The 15,400-nt window shown below is 36.8% G+C and overlaps 1 protein-coding gene across 1 annotated transcript; it reads right to left on the reverse strand.

Annotated features, from left to right (window-relative positions):
• Positions 1-6,874: 6,874 nt before the first annotated feature.
• TSBP1 (testis expressed basic protein 1) lies at positions 6,875-8,407 on the reverse strand. Its single transcript, XM_045542193.1, has 2 exons — positions 7,973-8,407; positions 6,875-7,855 (listed from the first exon to the last, which is right to left on the reverse strand). Exons 1-2 carry the CDS (start codon positions 8,342-8,344, stop codon positions 6,875-6,877), a joined length of 1,353 nt encoding a protein of 450 aa, XP_045398149.1. The 5' UTR covers positions 8,345-8,407.
• Positions 8,408-15,400: the final 6,993 nt, after the last annotated feature.

A 15,400-nucleotide genomic window follows, 5' to 3' on the forward strand; every position in this document is an offset into this window, starting at 1 on the left:
TGCCTTTTCCATGAGGGTACAGGACGTTGGTCTACCAGTCCAACCTGGGGAAAATCTCCTACAAGACTTATGTGTGGGGCTGGACCCAGAATTTTGAAGGCATTACTGTATTGTCTTCTAACTTCCAGGGTTCCTGTTGATACATTAGATATTTTCTGATTCTTTATTCTTATATGTGACATGCTTTGAAGCTTTTCTTTCTATTTTCAAACTTTTCAAATTTGGAGAGTTCTAGTTCAAGATGGCTGACTAGATGCAAGTAGTGTGTGCCTCTCCCACAGAAAGGAATCAAAATTAATGAGTAGATATTTACATTTTGAATAGATATTCTGAAAGAGAACACTGGAATTCAACAGAGAAGTGACTGCAACCAAGAAAGCAGAGGCGAGGGAGGAAGCCAGACACCTTGCTCGCCAGGATTGATGGGAAAATGTGGGGAAAGTGTGAGTGAAAGATGCCTGGCATTCCACACTCCTCCCAGGGACCACTAAAATCCTAGCTACAGGAGAGCCCCTAGATTCTCTTGGCCCCCCAGACCGATGTAAGGAGCTACCTAGAGAGTGTGCAGAAGCATTGCTTAAATCGTAATGTATACTATGGATTTTGGGTGATAATGACATGTCAATATAGGTTCACTGATTGGTACAAATGTTACTGTCATGGGTGATGCTGATAGTGTGGAGGCTATGTGTGTGTGTGTGGGAGCAGGAAGCATATGGGAAATCTCTGTACTGTCTACTCAATTTTTCTGTAAATCTAAAACTTCTCTAAAAAATAGTCTATTTTAAAAATTCAATGAAGGAGTTGAAAAAGAATGGTTATTATTGAGAATAATATATGAATACTTTGGAATATTGAGTGGAAGAAATAACTCTCAATAGACAGATAAAATGCCAAGAAATAGAAACACAGAGCAAAGAAATTTGGGGGTCAGATCTAGTTTATCTAACAAAAGAATATTAGGGGACCCAGAAGCATACAAAAGAACAGGTGAAGCAGATGAAATAAATTAAAATTTCTTGAGGACAGACTCAGTATTATATACTGAAAGGGCTGAGTGAGTTCTAGGCATATCTTGGTAAAATTCTTGAATTCCAAGTACGAAAGTACAATTTTAAGAGCTTCCAGTTAGAACTAATAGGCTATGTGTGATGGTAAGCGAGTCAAAGAAGCATTTGATTTTTCATTAGTAACACTAAAAGCAGGAATATAGTAGAATAACATCTATATACCATTTCTCCACAGTTCATCTATGGAATATCATAGATTTCTAATCCTAGTCTTGAACAATGAATTAGAGTCCAGCCAGGCTAGCCTCCAAACTGCTGCAAACTTGACTTGCATAATGTCAGATTGAATCACTGCTAAGCATATGAAATATGTGGTTGCATTTTGCTTTTAATTTATGTATATTTACATGTATGTAACACTTTGTGAGGCATTATTTGGTTTGTAAGAATTTATATTTATTTATTTATTTTTTAGAGATGGGATCTCGCTCTTGCTTGGGCTGGTCTTGAATTTCTGAGCTCAAGCAATCCTCCTGCCTCGGCCTCCAAGAGGGCTAGGATTACAGGTGTGAGCCACTGTGCCCGGCCTCAGAATTTATTTTTAAAGGTTAGGCTTATTTGTAACTTTTTTGTGTGTGTCAATTCAATGCAACGTTAGCTCTCTTGAGAAGTCATTGGTGAGACATTGGTGAATGTTAGTTCTTGGGTTCTACAAAGTTATTGTAATGTTACCTCTTAATTCTCTTTAGAAATGAAAAAAACTTCTTAGCCAGTTATTTGAGTTTTTTCCCCACAGAATTATGTGAACTTGTGAAAGTAGATGGCTTTAGGTACTGTGAATGTTTTCCATTAAGCCAATTATCTGCTTAAATTATTCAGACCCATATCCTAAAGAATAATTCATTTTGATGGTCCTCCCATTCATGATTGTGCATGTACTCATACATACTATCAAGACCAATGCTACCTTTGCTAAAAATGGCTGTAGGAACTAGCTGTGTTTAGAATCTGCACTTCAAAGATAAAGGAACCTGCAAGCTCTCCCCTGTGCCAAAAGTAAAATGTATGATGTTTACAAATGTCTGGAATTTGCACTGCCATCGGGATTATTGAGGTTACTGTACTAGAATTTCTCAGATTTGCTGAGTAGACAAATTGCAGTTTAGCATCTGAGAGGGAATGTTGAGAACCCTAAGGCTGAACTGGAAATGAGGAGTATGTGAGATAGTGGTGGATAAGGTAGCTCCCTAGACCTAACGTGGGGACAGTTTTTCCTGATTGCTCTGAGATGTCCTTTCTGTTGACATAACTTTCCTTATTGTCTGCCATTGCTGTATTCTACCTTCATAGGAGCTGCCAGATCTCTTCTCTCCTGTGGGAGAATGTCCTGTAAGCATATTAAGATCTTTTGAAATAATGAACATGCAGTTCTAAGTAATGCCATTATTGGTGAATGTGGCATTGTTAAAGAAACTGTTACAGTAAACCCACACTTAGAGTTACTGCAACTCTACCAGTAGCCTTTTAAATGACTGAAAACGTTACCGAGAAAGAAGCATATCTGCAGAGATAGTTAATATTTCTTGGTACCTTATTTGAAATCCAAGATGCAGCTTCCCCTGCAGGTTGTTTTCCTTCCTTTAATGCCCTCTGGGAGTATAGCACAGCATAGCTAGTAGAACTTCCCATTTCTTAGAGTGGGGAGGGTCAAGCATACCTAAAAAGGGCCACATAGTGCTAGAACAGCCTTTCCTTCTTTAAAGCAATTGCTGAAATTTGGCAAATACTTTATTGAAAATTGGTATTATCATTATAATGCTTTGAGAGTTTATCAGAACATCTAATTTCTTATCTGAAGGTGGTATTTTTAATAAAACAGTTAAATGTTTTCATGTCAACGGACATTTCTTCTTCCTCCCTCTTTTACTATTGCTCTTATATCCTCTTAATTCAAAGTTATTAGCTATTTCTGGATATTGCTTTTATACCAAAGGCTTTCTGTATCGCCCCTTGGATGGTTGTAACTATAGTATCTTTAGATAAAATTCTTTTTTTTTTTTGTAAAAAAATACTCTTTATTCATCATTTTTCAATAATATTCCCTTTATATCAACTTTTTAAGATACAATTCATATAATAAAATTTATATATTTTGAGCATATAGGTTGATGACTTTTAACAAAAGTATACACCTATATCATTGCCATCAAAATGAGATATAGAAGGTTGCTATCTCTTCAGAATTCACTTGTGCCACTTTGCAATATCCCCTCCCCCCCAAAAAAACCCTAATGGAACACTGGCCTGTTTTTTTTTTTTTTAAATCACCACAGATGAGTTTTAACTATTCTAAAATTTTACATAAGTGGAATCATATAGTATGCACTCGTTTTATGCCAGGTCACTTTCACCCAGCAAAATGTCTATGAAATCCATCCATGTTATTGTGTGTATTTGTACTTTGTTTCTTCTTGTTGTTGAAGCGTATTCCATTGCACTAATGTACAACAATTTATCTGTTCACCCGCGGATAGATGTTTGAGCTGTTACTAACGTTCACATACAAGTTTTTATGGGCATGTGTTTCCATTCTCTTGGGCAAATACCTACTTGTTTTTACATATTGTTGGATTTGATTTGCTAAGATTTCATTTAGGGTTTTCTTTTTTTTTAAAATTTCAGCTTACTATGAGGGTACAAAAGTTTAGGTTATGTATATTGCCCATGCTCCCCAACCCCCCGAAGCAGAGCTTCAAGCGTGTCTATTCCCCAGACAGTGCACATCACTCATTACGTAGGTATACACCCATCCCCTCCCCCCACCCCCCACATCTGCCCAACACCAAATTGGTGTTATTCCCAAATGTGCATTTAGGTGATGATCAGGGAAACCAATTTGCCGGTGAGTACATGTGGTGCTTATTTTTCCATTCTTGGGATACTTCACTTAGTAGAATGGGTTCCAACTCTTTCCACGAGAACATAAGAGATTCTATATCACCGTTATTTCTTATAGCCGAGTAATACTCCATGGTATACATATACCACATTTTACTAATCCTCTCATGTATTGATGGGCATTTGGATTGTTTCCACATCTTTGTGATTGTGAATTGTGCTGCTATAAACATTCGGGTACAGGTGTCTTTCTTATAGAATGTCTTTTGTTCTTTCAGGTAGATGCCCAATAATGGAATTGCTGGATCGAATGGTAGGTCTACTTGAATCTGTTTAAGGTATCTCCATATTGCTTTCCACAGCGGTTGCACTAGTTTGCAGTCCACGAGCAGTGTATGAGTGTTCTCGTCTCTCCACATCCATGCCAACATGTATTGTTTTGGGACTTTTTGATAAAGGCCTAGATAAAATTCTTCTTTTCCAGTCTTGGGGAATGTTTCTGTTGCAGAGTTAAGGATGGATTCTAGCAGTGAGAAAGTGAAGCTATGAGGGCAGAGCTACTATTAATAATAAAGTAATAATTTGTAGTTGAAGCTTCCTTTGAGTGAGTATCGCGGATAGGGGAATTAGCTTCCTTATTGTCTTAGTCCTAAGAAATTGAGATCAGCCTTCCCTCTTCCTACAGAAGGATTATTTTATTTTCTCTGTAGTTTTCCTTGTTTTTTCAGTTACTTTTCATAAGAATCAAAATATCTCCTTTGGGTTTTTTTCTTCCTTCTCTCTTTTAAAACCAACAAAAAAATGTTTTAAAGGGAAAATGAAATGTTTCTTGGTCTCCTCAGGACTTGGCACAGTAGAAGTCACAAGCAACCTCTGGATACAACTCTCTGTTCAGTCTATAGCTATGCACTGTTAAGTGTCTTGGATAGAGGTGGAGTAAGTCTTGAGTCCCACTTCTAAAGCCTCAGTTTTTCTCATCTATAAAATGAGTACGTGTAGCTACCCTTTTAACCTCATAGTTTGTTGTGGGGGTTAAGTATTGGGGAGCAAATTAAAAACCTATAATTGCCTTGAGGAGATAAAAGAAGCTATTATCCTCTTGATAGATCAAGCTCTGGGGTATATATTCAGAATACCTCATGTCTTGGAAGCTGAGCACAAGTTCTCCTTTATGCTTACCTGTCAGAGGCTGTGTTGCTTACTACAAGCTCTTTCATCTGTGCTTCTAGCGCAGATACTCTTTAAGTGAGGCTCTTCACTGGAGAAGAGTTCTCGCTCTAGGTGTTCTGAGAGAAGTGTGTAAATTTGGATAGCAGATTCTATCCTGATAAAACTGCCTTGCTGTGGTCTTGATATACAAAAATTCTCTTTCTGCATACACTTGAGTAAGTGGCATAAAATGCACTGCCAATATACAGAAAACATGCAATTTTCCAAATATTTCTGATTGGGTCATCACAATCAACAGGAGTAGCAAATGTGGTTTCATAAAGTGAGAAGAAAAAGACAATTAAAAATAACTTTGAACAGTGGCCAGCTCGCTCACTAAGTGAGGAGAGGGAGGCATTTTCATGCATGCTCACCTCGTTTTCTTTATAAGCCCCACTAAGTTAATAGGTTTGTATCTTTTTGGTGTTTGTATTACAGAATGCTTTTAATACCTTTGATTTTATTCTGCTTTTTTGTGTATTAAATAGTTTTCATTTTGAAAAAAAAAGCATGGAGGAAAAGCAAAGTTAAAAGAGGTAATGCCTAAGAATTTTTCAAAATTGATGCAAAATATGATTCTGAAGTTTTCAGATGCATACTTACAAAGCGGAAATAATGAAAATGTACTAGACACTTAGTAGTGAAATTGTGTAACACTGAGACAAAGAAAATTCTAAATACCACCAGACAGAAAAAGACAACCTCTAAACTAATTAGGTATTTAGCAGACTTCTTGAGAGCAAAAACAAAGGCCAAAAAGCAATGGATAATATCTTCAATTAGCTGAGAGAAAATAAATTGTTAACTTAGAATTTCTTTCTTTTTTTTTTTTTTGAGACAGAGTCTCACTCTGGTGCCGTGGCTAGAGTGCCATGGCATGAGCCTAGCTCACAGCAACCTCACACTCCTGGGCTCAAGCAATCCTTCTGCCTCAGCCTCCCAAGTAGCTGGGACTACAGGCATGCACCGCCATGCCTGGCTATTTTTTTTCTATATATATTTTAGCTGTCCATATAATTTCTTTCTATTTTTAGTAGAGAAAGGATCTCGCTCTTGCTCAGGCTGGTCTCGAACTCTTGAGCTCAAACAATCCACCCACCTCGGCCTCCTAGAGTGCTAGGATTACAGGCATGAGCCACCGCGCCTGGCCAACCTAAAATCTCTTATTCAGCAAAACTATTATTTGATAGTGAAGGTGAAGTTAAAAGATTTTCTAGCAAAAGTCCAAGAAGTTTATTATTCACAGATCCTCACTGGAAAACAAAGGATACCTATCCAGAAGAAGGAAATCAAACCACAAAGCAAGGATTAAGACACACAGAGAAATAGTAAGCAAAGATATTGGTAAATATATGAGTAAATGTGAAGAACTATGGATTGTAAAAACAACTTAATTATCATGACTAATTTTAGGGTGTTTAAAAACATAGCAGAATGAAAATATCAGAGAATAGCAATGACAATGGAATAGTGTAATGTATTATAAATAAAATTGTCAAAGGAAATTGTTATGCATTTCTTTATTTAAAGTGTTTTACCCCAAAGAAATCAAATATTTGGAAGCTGAGAGGTCTAAAAATAGCAAAACTTTTGAAGAGCAGAAACTCTGCAGATATAAAAATTAAAGGAATTTTATAATTATAATCCATTTAGGCAATGGATGGAGGATGGGAATCATAATGACTATTTGGCTTATGGGGCTTCCTTTTATTTACCCTTTTTGTTTTACTTTGTTCACTAGCTTTACTCTCCTTTTCTTAAGCTTCCTCTCCTTGTTGTACATTTGCCTCATTCTCCTTTCCTTGGGCTTCCTGTCCTTGTACATTTGCCTCACTCTCCTTTCCTTGGGCTTCCTGTCCTTGTGGTACACTCATCTCACTCTTCTTTCCTTGGGTTTTCTGTCTTTTTGGTACACCTGCCTTTTTGGGGGATGCCTGTCTTTCTGGTACACTCCCCTCCCTCTCCTTTTCTTGGGCTTCTTGTCCTTCTTGTACACTCGCCTCACTCTCCTTTTCTTGGGCTTCCTTTCCTTGTTGTACACTCGTCTCACTCTTCTTTCCTTGGGTTTTCTGTTTTTTTGGTACACCCGCCTTTTTTGGGGATGCCTGTCTTTCTGGTACACTCGCGTCACTCTCCTTTTCTTGGGCTTCCTTTCCTTGTTGTACACTCGTCTCACTCTTCTTTTCTTGGGTTTTCTGTCTTTTTGGTACACCCGCTTTTTTGGGGGATGCCTGTCTTTCTGGTATACCCACCTTAGTCTTCTTTTCTTGGGTTTCCTGTCCTTGTGTTACACTCGCCTCACTCTCTTTTTCTTGGGCTTCCTGGCCTTGTGGTACACTCATCTCATTCTTCTTTCCTTGGCTTTTCTGTCTTTTTGGTACACCTGCTTTTTTGGGGGCTTCCTGTCCTTGTGTTACACTCGCCTCACTCTCCTTTTCTTGGGCTTCCTGTCCTTGTGGTACACTCACCTCACTCTCCTTTTCTTGGGCTTCTTGTCCTTGTGGTACACTCACCTCACTCTCCTTTTCTTGGGCTTCCTGTCCTTGTGGTACACTCGCCTCACTCTCCTTTTCTTGGGCTTCCTGTCCTTGTGGTACACTCACCTCACTCTCCTTTTCTTGGGCTTCTTGTCCTTGTGGTACACTCGCCTCACTCTCCTTTTCTTGGGCTTCCTGTCCTTGTGGTACACTCACCTCACTCTCCTTTTCTTGGGCTTCTTGTCCTTGCGGTACACTCTTCTTTCCTTGGGTTTTCTGTCTTTTTGGTACACCTGCTTTTTTTGGGGATTCCTGTCTTTCTGGTACACTCGCCTCACTCTCCTTTTCTTGGGCTTCCTGTCCTTGTGGTACACCTGCCTCACTCTTCTTTTCTTGGGCTTCCTGTCTTTTTGGTACACCCAGTTCACTCTTCTTTGATTGGGCTTCCTGTACTTTTGATACACCCACCTCACTCTTCTTTACTTGGGCTTCCTGTCTTTTTTGTATTCCAGTGTCTCTCTCTACCTTGATCTCCATTCTTATCTTGTGTTTCTCTAAATTAGTGCCTATTGCTTTTTTTTTTGGTTCCTTTTTGTGTGTTGATGTGAAGGATTTATCAGAATCTCTAAATATGACTTCATTCTTTGGTGCTTCCTTGTTTTCTTCCTGGCTATTCTGAGACCTTGTAGGGCCTCCACTTTTTAGAATCTGGGCTTTGGACTCTGATTTTTTTGCAAGTTGTTCATCCATGTAACCTGGAAATACAACTGAGCATACAACAAAAGTGCATGATTCAGATATCAAGTATTTTCTCTTTATTTCTACTTTCCCCTTATATTGGTTTATTTTTTGTCTTAAAATTAATAAACAGGAGGTAACGTGAGATTTTCCTGAATCTCAAGTTATCTAAAATTATTGATAAAATTCTAGACTCTTTTCAATAAATTAGAAGACTAATGAGAGAAAAGATACATGTACTATAAATGAAGTGACATTAGTTGAGTAGATTAGGGCTAATAAATAATGCTTAGTGGCTAATGGAGGATGTATTCTGAAAAGAAATAGAATTTATTTTAAGGAAAAATTGTGGGAAGAAGGAATAATTGTTTCTTAAAATAGAAGAAAGCTTAAATATGCTTTTTATATTGAATAAAAGCAAATTTCATTATGCAAAAGTAATAACAGTACTAGCTAATAATTATTAAGTGCTTACCATATACTAGGCTCTCACTGTTTTGAGCATTTTACATATTAAATCTAGCTGGGTGACCTTGGGCAAACTTTAATTTTCTTGTCTGTGAATGGGGGCAGGAGTAGTAGCTACCTCAAAGAGATGTTATGAGTATTAAATAATGTTATCTAAATAAAGCACTCAGTACAGTGCCAGGAACATAAGTAAACATTGGCCATCTCATACAGAATGAGATAGTATAAGAAAAACCCTGATGCAGTCAAGACAAGGCATTCTTAGTTCCCTACCAATAATTTGGAGGAATGTTAATTGTATTGCAGGAACACTTTTTGCTTAAAAATTAATTATTAGACTTTTCGTGTTTTACATTTAGGGTTTGATGCTTAAAAAATTGGCACACACATCAAGAATTTTATCAGTTGTAAAAATGAGGCACACCTGTATAAGATAATAAACTAATTATGAATCAAAGAGATATTATAGTTCAGTGTTTACTGGTGTTTTCTTTTTTTTATTTTAAGCTTTTGACACCAAGACAAAAATAATATTAGGAACCTTACAGTAATACTTTCTGAACCCTTTTTTATATTTCCCCAATGCTTTTCATTAAAATATGAGTCCTGACATTTTATATTGGACAAGCCAATTTCTAATTTTGTAATGAAAATCAGGGGTAACATAGCCCAAGCATTGCTGAATTAAGAAAGATAGCCAAGAATATTTTGATCTTTGACAGTGCTACCACTGGACACTGGTTTTTTTTTGGGGGGGGTATGGTGTGGTGTGACATGTTATAGAGAAGAGTGTGTTTTTCCACTGACGCTTCTAACCTCAAGAATTTTACGGAAGGTATTTCTCAAACAAGCTGATTTTTCTTACTATATGGATATTTTTGGTTTTACCATCTCTGGGGGTAATTGTTTATTACTGTGTAACACTGCATAACCCATTTTAACCTAAGTTGTTTTACCCTCTAAATTGTATAGATTTGTTAACCAAAATTAAGTATTCTAGGATTTCATGAAACAGTGTTTTTTCTTAACTATAACTTCCCTAATTTCATAGAATTAAAACAATTTATTCTTTTTTCCATTGCCCTAAAAAATACCGTTAGTCACTTCTAATAGTATCTTCATACCCTGGATTATTTGAATATTTTTGCTGTTATCTTTTCTATCTTGAATATAATTAACATATATTAAATTTGCTAGTATTTATTTTCCAGGGACCTATATATCTCATGGTGAGGTTCACTTTTATTTCAACTTTGCATTGCAGAAGTAAGCCACAAATCATTATTCCATCACATTCTAAGTTCTTCTCTTCCTTCTCCCAGATTTCAAGATAGTGCATAAATCTCTTCTTTCCCTTGGACCTCATAATCATCCTATGTTTACAGTGTAAATCTTCATAATATAAAGATTTGTAAGTCCTGGCTGGAAGTCTATTTATTGCAGGCAGCAGTCCATACAAAAAAATTCTAATACAGTTAAAAGATTTAATCAAGACTTTGGGGATCATTGCAACATAGGCTGATTAAAATTTAATGATTAAAATTTTTAAATTGGATTAATTTTTGTTAAAGCTAAAAGATATGAAATAGCTATCACACTAATAATCCTAATTATATGATACTTAAAATAATGTGGGAAATAGAACATGGGCTTTATTAGGAAACTAATCTTAGGTGCTTAATTCTAGTGGTTGGCAGGAAGAGCACAGTCAGATCTAGACTCTAAAAGATCTGTTAAGCACCAGAGAGATAAATCATTATGGCTCTCAGGCCATGAATTACATTTTGAAAGATCATATACTAATTAGCTGAATGTGGGAGTGAGAAATCAGAGACTCAGCTTGAGAGGATAACGATGTTTGATAGTCTTACCTGTCTTAAATCTTTCTTTGAACACTGAATTAAACCTTAACCTCATTTTTCTAAAAATATCAGTTGGAAAGAATGTGTTGAAAGAATATATCAATAAGATATCTTTTATAAGAAAAAAATTTAAAAGATTAAATGGATTTTTATCCTGGTAACTTTAAAAAATTAGTATTCATTAAAAACTGATTTACATCTGGGAAGAGACTTGGCTTATGATTCCTTCTCAGAGAGCTTGTATTAGTTAGGGTTATTCTGAGTCAAGTTGACACATAAAATTAACCATCACAGCCCTCTTTCGTTTGTCAGGGAAACACACAAGATCACAATCCTGTCCCTTTCCTATGTGGGGAAGGCATTTGAGGGATGTAGGTACATCATGACTGCTCTGAATGCAACGGTTTCTTGTACTGTGAATCAAAACAAGATAATTGCTCCTGTCACCTTCATCTCGCTGCCCTCCCCTCCCCTCAAGCCATCCTCTTTCTAGTGTGAACTGAGAAAGAAGAATGGGGCTTAAACATGATTAAATATAAAGACATATTTTGTGTTTGTCACTGTTTGGAATGTTTGAAATGTGTCTTACCAAATTTAAATCTTACTGTTTCTTATAGTTATATAATTATAGAATTAAAAAAATTATTATTTTATTTTGTTTTATGTGGTTTCCTTGAAGAGCTGAGCCATACATTAAATAATCCCGATAGAGAGAAATCCATATTTTGAAAACAGTTAAAAGTCAAATGTTGATTTAAATGGAAAATCTTCTATTTTTAAAAGGATTCTTTTGGGCACATTTGATTATCTAGCTTCTCTAGTAGATGTATATTTTTTTATGAACATTTGATTTATAGATAAGTTTCCATGACCAATCACAAGAAAGGCATTTGTGATTCAGTATAGGAGGCAACGTGTTGGGGTGGAAAGTATATGTATTTCAGAGACAGAAGGACCTGGCTTTCTGACACTGATGTTTACCAACTCTTTAACCTTGGACAGATATCTGAGTTAGTTTCCTGATCTGGAAAATGGGGGATAATAATAGCTACCAGGCAGGGCTATGGTAAGAATAAGAGATAATAAGAGATACTGTTTTTGAAAGTGCCTAGTACAGTGCACAGTAGGTGCTCAATAACTTCTTTTTAAAACTTTTTTATTTTTAAGAAATGGATTCTTGCTCTGTTGTCTAGGCTGGAATGCAGTGATGTGATCATAGCTTACTGCAGCCTTAAACTCCTGGACTTAGGCAATCCTCCCACTTTAGCTTCTGCAGCAGCTGGGACTATAGGTGTAGGCCACCAGGCCTGTCTAATTTTTAAATTTTGTTTTAGAAAGGAAGGTCTCACTGCATTGCCCGGGCTGGTCTATGGATTCTTGGCCTCTAGTGGTCTTCCCACCTTAGCCTACTGAGTAGCTGGGATTACAGGTACAAGCCAATGCACCTGGCTAGTGCTCAATACCTTCTGTCTCTCGAAGGTATTCAGAAGGCAACAGAAAGTTGATGAGACTTTGTTCTTAATGAGGTTTTTTCCTAATAATATGACTCAGAGGGCCTTCACTTATAATTAAAAAAGAGTTCTAAATTCCCAACAAAGAGCTAATGGAATTCAGAAACTAATCTTTCTTTCATTACATTTTTCTGAGAGTCATGGAGGAGATTCTTTTTCAGAAGATGACCAGAGATTATGACATTCTTTCTTCTGAACTTCATCTCCTCTACAGCAACATCTCCAAAAATAGTTATTTAAAATCTTAGAAGGTTCTGGAGAATAGGAACGTTTAAAATGAACTTAGAAGTGTAAGCCTCTATTTTGGTAGTAGAAACGGCCACGCCAGAAAGTAATTATAAGCAATATAAAACATCAGAGTTGAGAATAGGTAAGTAACTTATCTATAGGAGATAGTGCTAAAAACAAAACGCAAAAGAAAGTGGGGATTTTCTAACTCAAGGAAAATCCACCTTCCAATGATACCCTTTCTAGGTGAATGAAGAAACAGGACCTCCATGGGATATAAGACTCTCTGTTTCATCCTTAGGAGTGCTGTGGCCAAAGGTCCACATCCCACTCCACAGAGAGGGTGATCTTTAGGATGTCATTTAGTTAATGTAAGGATTTGTAATTTTGGGTAGGTAATATCAATTTTACCACAATTCAAACTACTGCATTTCCTACCTTTCTTTGTTCTTTCACAAGCCAGCTTTTTACCCACTCTCTTGATCAGTTTGAAAAATGTGTATTTTTGGTCAATTACCAAAATCACCATCTTGTTCTGACATATATTCTTTATGTCAATCTTAGACGATTTTCTTTTTTAGTAAAAATTATCAGATTCCAGATTAAAGCACAGAGAAAATAGGCTCTGCTGGGAATATATGCTACCAATAGTATTTGGTAGTAAATAACTAAAATCAAATACAAGACCATTATATCTAAGGAAAATAGATAAGAGCAATCAAAATTGAAATATGACGAAATCACTTATTTAAGAAATATTGACTATTTGAAAGGAAAAGAACTTGTAATACAAGAAAATTTAGGAAGAACTCAAAGGTCCTAGATAGGTAAGGCAAGGAAATGATCCAAACTTACCAATTTTTCCAGAACTTTCCACTGAAAGACAAAGGCAAAGACATCAATAGGTATTAGGCTTTCCCTTTTTCTCAATCCCCAAGCCTTTGCATTGGGTGGAATTTGTGGCATTAACAACCAAGTTTCATTTATGTAAATATGAGGAAACTTCATTTCCCTTCCACTTTCTCTTGGCTTGTTGTAGTTTAGAAAGGCCTTGTGGTAAGCTATCTTTAATCACCTTTACTTTTCATTAATCATTAGAAATTTTGTATAGAGTGTCAAGATTATAATTTATAAAATACAAGATGTATATGGTCTTGCTTAGAAGAAGTGTGTTAACACTATTCACTGACATTGTTTGATTTGAACTATTTGAGATACAATGGTTGCCAGGTACTGGAATATGATTTCTTACGTTGATGTTACTTGATACACCTAACATATAAAGCACAAAATACTAAGAAAGCATGAAATTGTGAGAGGCATAATACCTGGATTGTTTACTGGAGATAAATATGTGGAGTTAGGGCATTTAAACCCTAGAGCAGGAGTTGGCAAAGTATTGTCCATGGAATAAATCTAGCTTGCCGTCTATTTTTGTGTGTCTTGTGAAGTAAGACTGGATTTCACATATTTAAATTGTTGAAAAAAATATTTTGTGACATGTGAAAATTATATAAAATTCAAATTTCAATGTGTACAGATAGTATTTTCTTGGGACATTCTAAGATCATTCTTTTACATATTGTCTATGACTGCTTTTGTGCTACAACAGCTGAGTAGTTGTGACAGAGACTTTGTGGCTTCTAAAACTTAGAATATTTATTATCTGGCTCTTTATAGAAAAACTTTACCCACCCCAGCCTTAGAAGGAACTAAAGTACTTGAAATAGATTAGGAACTTACTAGCGTGTATTTGAGGCATTCCTGAAAATCAAAATAAGAAGATAGGTTAATGGTAGGATTTTTGAATCAGAAATACAGTTCTTCCCCACTCTCATTTCCCCAATTCTTTTTTCTAGGGTATATCAAGACCTCTAGCAGGATACAATGAGATAAAGTGGGACAGCTCAGTGTGTTATGAGAACCTGTTACTATTCACCACATTTATGACTCTCGCTGTGGTCCAAGTTATTGTCATTTCTATAATTGCTCTCTCTGTTTTTACTCTTGTTTCCCAGTCTAGTACAGCACCTAGAGGGATCCTTTTAAAGTGATAGACTCTGTTTACTATTCACCAATTTTTTCTTATCTTGCTTTAGCCAAAGTCAAAGTCATTATAGTGGCTTTCAAGGAAGGCCCTAGAAGATCTGTCCCCCCATAGCTCTTTGATAGCTTCTTTCATGTCACTTTTTTTTTTTTTTTTTGAGACAGAGTCTCGCTCTGTTGCCCGGCTAGAGTGAGTGCTGTGGCATCAGCCTAGCTCACAGCAACCTCAAACTCCTGGGCTTAAGCGATCCTACTGCCTCAGCCTCCCGAGTAGCTGGGACTACAGACATGCGCCACCATGCCCGGCTAATTTTTTCTATATATATTTTTAGTTGGCCAGATAATTTCTTCCTATTTTTAGTAGCAACGGGGTCTCGCTCTTGTTCAGACTGGTCTCGAACTCCTGACCTCGAGCGATCCTCTGGCCTCGGCCTCCCAGAGTGCTAGGATTACAGGCGTGAGCCACTGCGCCTGGCCTCATGTCACTTTTATTTTATTTTTTTCTTTTCTTTTCATTATTATTAGTTTTAGAGGTAGGGTCTCACTCTGTTGCGATGATAATAGCTCACTGCAGCCTTGAACTCCTGGGCTTAAGCAATCCTCTTCCTTCAGCCTTCTGAGTAGCTAGGACTACAGGCACATCACCATGCTCAGTTACTTTTAAAACTTTTGTTTTAGACATGGGGGCTTGCTATGTTGTCGGGGCTTGCTGTGTTGCCTAGGCTTGTCTCAAACTCCTGGCCTCAAGACATCCTCCCACCTCAGCCTCTCAAAGTGTTGGAATTAAAGGTGTAAGCCACCACATCTGGACCTCACGTCACTTTTCATTCTGCTCCAGCTATGTGATACTTGCTTTCTTGCTTTTCCTCAAATAGTCTGGAAGCATTCCTACCCTAGGGTAGTTTACTTGTTATCTCCTTTGATTGAAATACTCCCTCCTCAGATATCTGCAT

This window comes from Lemur catta, chromosome 2 (genome assembly GCF_020740605.2).
Source record: "Lemur catta isolate mLemCat1 chromosome 2, mLemCat1.pri, whole genome shotgun sequence".
In the NCBI taxonomy this organism is placed as follows: Eukaryota; Metazoa; Chordata; class Mammalia; order Primates; family Lemuridae; genus Lemur; species Lemur catta.

Coding starts and splice junctions, on each gene's coding strand:
- TSBP1 (XM_045542193.1), bottom strand. CDS start 8,344: ATGGATGAACAACTTGCAAAAAAATCAGAGTCCAAAGCCCAGATTCTA. Junction 7,856..7,972: donor CCCAAGAAAAGAAGAGTGAG/GCAGGTGTACCA, acceptor ACCCAAGGAAAG/AAGAGTGTACCGCAAGGACA.